This window comes from Trichechus manatus, unplaced genomic scaffold, assembly GCF_000243295.1.
Source record: "Trichechus manatus latirostris isolate Lorelei unplaced genomic scaffold, TriManLat1.0 scaffold00022, whole genome shotgun sequence".
Classification (NCBI taxonomy): Eukaryota; Metazoa; Chordata; class Mammalia; order Sirenia; family Trichechidae; genus Trichechus; species Trichechus manatus.
In genome coordinates this window covers 6,671,348-6,677,347 of record NW_004443958.1, presented here as the reverse complement: position 1 = coordinate 6,677,347, position 6,000 = coordinate 6,671,348, and the positions used below count along the sequence as shown (strand labels likewise).

The 6,000-nt window shown below is 37.9% G+C and overlaps 1 protein-coding gene across 1 annotated transcript in view; it reads left to right on the top strand.

The window, feature by feature from the left end:
• Positions 1–6,000, top strand: part of SAMD12 (sterile alpha motif domain containing 12) — a 424,915-nt gene that overhangs the window by 228,371 nt on the left and 190,544 nt on the right. Inside the window, exon 4 of the mRNA XM_004372967.2 lies at positions 1,350–1,490. Within this exon, the coding sequence (XP_004373024.1) occupies positions 1,350–1,490 (141 nt within the window). The remainder of the gene's footprint in view (positions 1–1,349; positions 1,491–6,000) is intronic.

Genomic DNA, 6,000 nt, shown 5'->3' with positions numbered 1-6,000 from the left:
GCTGGAAGCTATGTCACCAGTGTTTCAAATACCAACAGGGTCACCCATGGTGAACAGGTTTCAGCAGAACATCCACACTAAGACAGACTAGGAAGAAAGGTCTGCTGATTGACTTCTAAAAATAACCCAGTAGAAACCTTGTGGATCACAACAGAACATTGTCCGACTTGCATGTTTTGGACACTTTATCAGGAGGGACCAGTCACTGGAGGAGGACATCATTTTAGGTGAAATGGATTGGCACAGTAGCCACAATTAGGGACTTGAACATGCTGGCAATTCTGAGGGTGACATAGGACCGGGCAACGTTTGGTTCTGTTGTACGTAAGGTTGTCGTGAGTCAGAGTCCGCTCACCAATGGCTATTATCATCATCATCATATGACAATAGACCCAAAGACTTAGCATTGTTACATGTAGTTGATGTGCAAGTGTGATGTCTGGGGATTGGAGGGCAGGAAGAGGATAGGATGGTGCTATGGTGTTTAACAGCTATCATTCTCCTTAATTTTTGCAATAAGCCCCCTCAAAATAGAAATATGCTTATTTCAGGGCAAGCACAGAGTGGGGGAGAATTTGGGAATTTGATAGAATTCATGGTAGGAAGGAAAACATGCAGAACTCCAGGGGAAAGAAATAAGGTGAAAGGAAGCCAGGTGAGGCTGACCAGACCCAGGGGGTCTGTACATCCCAGGCACTCACACTCAGGGGCTCCTTGTTTCTGCGCTCTTCGGATGATGCCCCGTGCTCCTGGCTCCTCTCACCCTTGCCCTGCTGGAACCCCTGCCCTAGACCAGTGATTGGGATTAAGGCATAGCTCCCACCAGCTAGATATGGAACCTTGCATCTGTTGCCAGGGGTGTAGAGGGGAGTTAGACCCTTACATATTAAAACTGAGACTTTAAATACACTTTTCAGCGAAACTCCACTGTAACCTGGGTTAAATGTTGCTGGAGTTTCTATATAAGCACAATGACAGCACCCAGTTCTTCTGGGCTGTCAATAACATGGGCTCCTATAGGCCAGCTGGGAACCCAGCCCCCTACTAAGAGCATTGTTTCCATGGAAACATGCAATCTCTGACCCAAATATCCAGGTTAAAACTTCGCTGTTTTGTCTGTCTCAGTGTATGAATCAGTCAGGGATTGCCAATATTGGATAAAAATTGGGGTTTGCTTTTAAACAATCTTCTTCCAGATTGTCCATTCCTATTAGCAAGAATAATGGTGAGTGAACCCTCTAGTGTTTAGATGAAACTTCTGTTATGGCAGGATTAGCCAAAACCAAGATGGAAATCCTTCTCCAGCCATTGCTCATTTGCTTTTCCTTTTTCTCCTTGAAACCCCGCAGGGCGAGCCCTGCTGAGACTTACTGACAAAAAGCTGGAGCGGATGGGGATTGCCCAGGAGAACCTCCGGCAGCACATTTTACAACAGGTGCTCCAGCTGAAGGTGCGAGAAGAAGTCAGAAACCTACAGTTACTCACACAAGGTATCCTGCTGGTTCCTAGTGAGTGGATGGAAGGGGAGATGGGAGGAAAGAAAGCCTCACTATCCTGACAAAGCAGAGCTCTGGTGAATGTGGTCATGTTTCTTGGCAGTATTTCCTTCGTGTAAAAAAGAAAAAAAAAAAATGACAACATGCATATAGTTTTAAAAACCACTTCTCTCCCATAACTTCTCTTTTTCATAGCTAACTGGAGGGAAGGATGCACAGATAAGTAATGGCATAATATGTAAGATTTTTCCTGATAATTAGCTGGGTTATCTTCAGTGTGACCGTATATGTCTATACAGGTTGCATACTGCACAACCCCAAAGAGTACTCTTCACATAGATCAGGATACAGTTGCGCCGCCTGGAGTTTTATCTCGTGCAGACTGCACAACAGTACAGTTTGACCCTAGCTGTCTTTGACCATCAATTCTGAGTGAGTCTTGGAATTTGAATGATTCCATGGTTCATATGGCTGGAGCCCTGGTGACATAGTGGTTAAGAGCTCGGCTGCTAACCAAAAGGTCGGCAGTTCGAATCCACGAGCCGCTCCTTGGAAACCCTATGGGGCAGTTCTACTATGTCTCCATATGACTAAGGATGTAAGTGGGGTTTTGTTGTATTTTGTTTTGCATTGCTTTTCACTGGGAAAAAAAAATTTCATAGGGATGGTAAGAACTCTGTTCAGCCTCTTGAAAATAAAATATTTTTTTAAAATAGACTTTAGGAAATTTAAGATTGGACTATCAAGACCATCTCCTTCTTAAGAGGGACTATTAATAACTAATATGATGGGAGCACGTGAGATACTCATAACTGTGGAAGGGACAGAATAAAGCTGGAAAGAAAACCTGAAGTTACACTGTACGTAACTTGTATGTTTATATAAAATTTAGTTTAGATCAACTACCGTTGGCGATAACCCTTTATTTTATTCTAATGCCCATTGTGCATAGTTTGAAATGAAGGGATGATAAAATACTTGTTTTTTGAGAGCCTTGGGTATTTTTTCAATCTGCCGAATATTGTAATTGCATGCATACTGATATTGCAGAAATCTGGGTCAGCCAAGCTTCGTGTTATTACATTTAGATTAATCCAGTAATAGTCCATTTGCCTAGAGGAAGTCATATACTGCTTGAAAGCTGACTGTTCTAGAAGGATAAATATAGACTCCGAGTGATATGAAAATAGTTCTGTTTATTTGATATGCATTATTTGCATTTTGTCTCCAGAGACTTTCAGTGGTGAATTTATAGGTACTGTTTTACTGAGTGATTTAAATTTGAACTTGGCAGGCTGATATACTTTTAAGTTTCTTTTAAGAAGTAAACAGAGATTCAAAAACTTATAAGGAGAAAGTTCCTTGCAGTGTTATTTATAATACTGAAATATTAGAAACAACCTAGAGGTCCAGCAATATGTAAAAATCAAATAATTCTGCTTCAGTTCATGGACTACAATGAAATACATTCATGAAATTACATTTGTAAGTCATATATGACACCATGGGGAAGTAAGAGGTAATATGAAGAGGGAGAAAACATGTATAAAATTTTACTTATAATATCAGCCCAATTTTGTAAAAAATATGTATTTTTATATGTATATAGAAAACAAGGCTGCAAGTGAATATGCCAATATTTTAATAATGGTTTTCTCTGGGTGGTGGGATTATAGGTGAGTTTATTTTCTTTATATTTTTCTATTGTTTCTAAATTTTCTACTGTAAATCCGTATCATGGTTATAATCAGAAAATATACACAAGCATATTTATCTAAGTTTCAAACACAACCAGAGTTCTGCCCAGGGTCTATTTACTGTCTAAGCTTTCTTCAGCGTTTTTGTTTTTTTCCGTGATGATCTATAGAATGAGACCTGAAGTCATTGTGTGTGCCTGTGTGTGCCTGTGCATTGTGACTGTCTGCTACTGTCAGCCTGCAGTGTGTTTGCTTTGCAAAATCATTTCTACAGCTTTCATGCATAATATATCAGATTTTTTTCTGAGATAGTACTCAAGTCTATTAAGCTAAATATATGTTTGTGTTCTGGGAAGGTAATGCGAAGTTCAGCCTTTTGCATTCAGTGGTTGTCACTAGCTTTGAAAAGCTGTTCATTTTGAAATTCTTTTATTCCATTCCCTTTGGAAGAGATGACTGTTTTCTCACTCATGGATATTTTGTCTGTACTCATATTACCTTTTTTTATTGCTTGTCCTTTACATGTTAATGCTCAAACTGATGTCAGGCATCCTTTAGAAAATCCATAGCCTTATTGAAGTAATGGCTTCTTTAAAAAACAAGATGAAATAAAAATCGACAAGTTTATACGTCTGATAATAGAAATTCTGAAGACAGCTGATGTAGCTTTAAAATGTTTGGGGTCGAGTTTTCTATAATAGGAATTGGAGTTCCATTTTCCCCAAGTGACCATGTGCGTTATATGAAAATTCACCATAGGACAGGTATGTGATTCAGTATTGAACATTTCATTCCTCTCTGCAAATCTTAATTAGCAGAAATAATGTGCGGAATAAGTACAAACAAAGCTTTCAGAATGTTACTTAGTTTTTGGAGCTCCTTGGGCCTCCTTCTCGAAGAGTGTGAGTTACATATCCAACCTATAAAGATATAATAACTTTCCACGGCCCACATTGAGCCTGTGACTGTGGTGGAATGCAGTTACCTTTTTTGTTGTTGGTGGTGGGGTTTTTTAACAAGTATTTACCAAATAACACATCTCATTGAGGGGTATCTCCTTCAAGTAGTCAATTTTTTAGGAAAGGGATTTATTTTGAGGATGATTAAATTTCTTATAAATTTCCTATTTTGCCTTTAGAGGCAGTTTCAAAGCATAAGCTTTAATTGTTTGAGTAGCAAAAGATTGAGAAGAACCTAAGTGCCCTTCTTTGGGGGACCAGCTAAACAATCTTTGGTAAATCCAGGTCCTGGAGTACTCTGCATCTATTAAAAGAAGAAGAAGAAGACTGAAGAATACTAATATAGAAGGATCTTGGGGATGCTATGTTAAGTGAAAAAAAGCAAGGTGCAGAATGATGTATATAGTATGCTACATTTTGCATATGAAAAAGGGAGAAATAATAATGTATATCCGTGTGTGTTTTATTTACATAAAGAAATGCTGAAGGATACACAAGAAGTTAATTCAAGCTGCCACTTGTGGCACAGGGAAGAAGGTGGATGCAGACAGGATGTATATACCATTTATGTCACATAGTACTTGAAATACAAAATGTTTATTATTTGTAAGAATTATTCACTGTTTAAAAGAATAATTTTTTTTTAAAAAGGAACAGAAAGGAAGAAGAGTGACTTTTAACATCAGATTAACTTGAATTTAAATCCTGACCCCAACACTTACTGCTGTGTTACTTCAGAGAAGTTACTTAACCTCTCTGTGCTCCAATTTCTTGATCTCTGAAATGGAGGTCAGTAATTCTACCCGCCTCATAGAGAGGTTGTAAGGATAATGTGAGGATTAAATGAGCTAAAATATATAAATCACTTAGTAAAATGTGACACTAAGTGCAGAATATAATTAGCTGTCAGTAATAGAAGCCACACAATTAAGCCAACCTCAATAATTTATAAACAAGCCTTATTTTTTATAGCATGTTTACTGAGATATAATTCACATAACATGCGGTTCACCCATTTCAAGTATGTAATTCAATGATGTTTAGTATATTTACAGACTTGTGCAACCATCACCACAGTCAATTTAAGAACATTTTCATCACCCCCCCCAAAAGAAACTTTGTAACCATTAGCAGTCACTCCCCATTTCCTACTAACACTCCTCCATTTCAGCTCCTGCCAAGCACCTTATGTGATTGTACCAACCTCTGTATGTCTATTTGCCTATTCTGGACAAGTCCTATAAATAGAATCACACAACATGTGGTCTTTGATTGCCTCCTTTCACTTAGAGTAGTGTTTTTAAGTTTCACCCATGTTGTAGCATGTGTCAGTATTTCTTTTTATTGCCAAATAATATTCCATTGTCTGGATATACCACATTTTATTTATCCATTCATCAGTTTATGGGTATTGGGATTGTATTTACTTTTTGATTATTGTTAATAATATTGCTATAAATATCCACGTACAAATTTTTGCATGGTTGTATGTTTTCATTCTTATTGGTTATATATGTAGGAGTGGAAGTGCTGGGTCATATGGTAACTATGTTTAATCATTTGAGGAACTGCCAGACTGTTTTTCAAAGCAGCTACACCATTTTACATTCCCACTAGCAATGTATAAGGGTTCCCTTTCTCCACATTCTTGCCAACACTTTCTGTAGTCCATCTTTTTTTTTGTTATAGCCGTCCTAGTGTATATGAAGTGGTATCTCATTGTGGTTTTGATTTGCATTTCCCTGATGGCTACTGTTGTTGAGCATCTTTTCATGTGCTTTTTGGCCATTTGTTTATCTTCTTTAGGAAAATGTCTATTCATATCCTTTGCCCACTTTTTAATTGAGT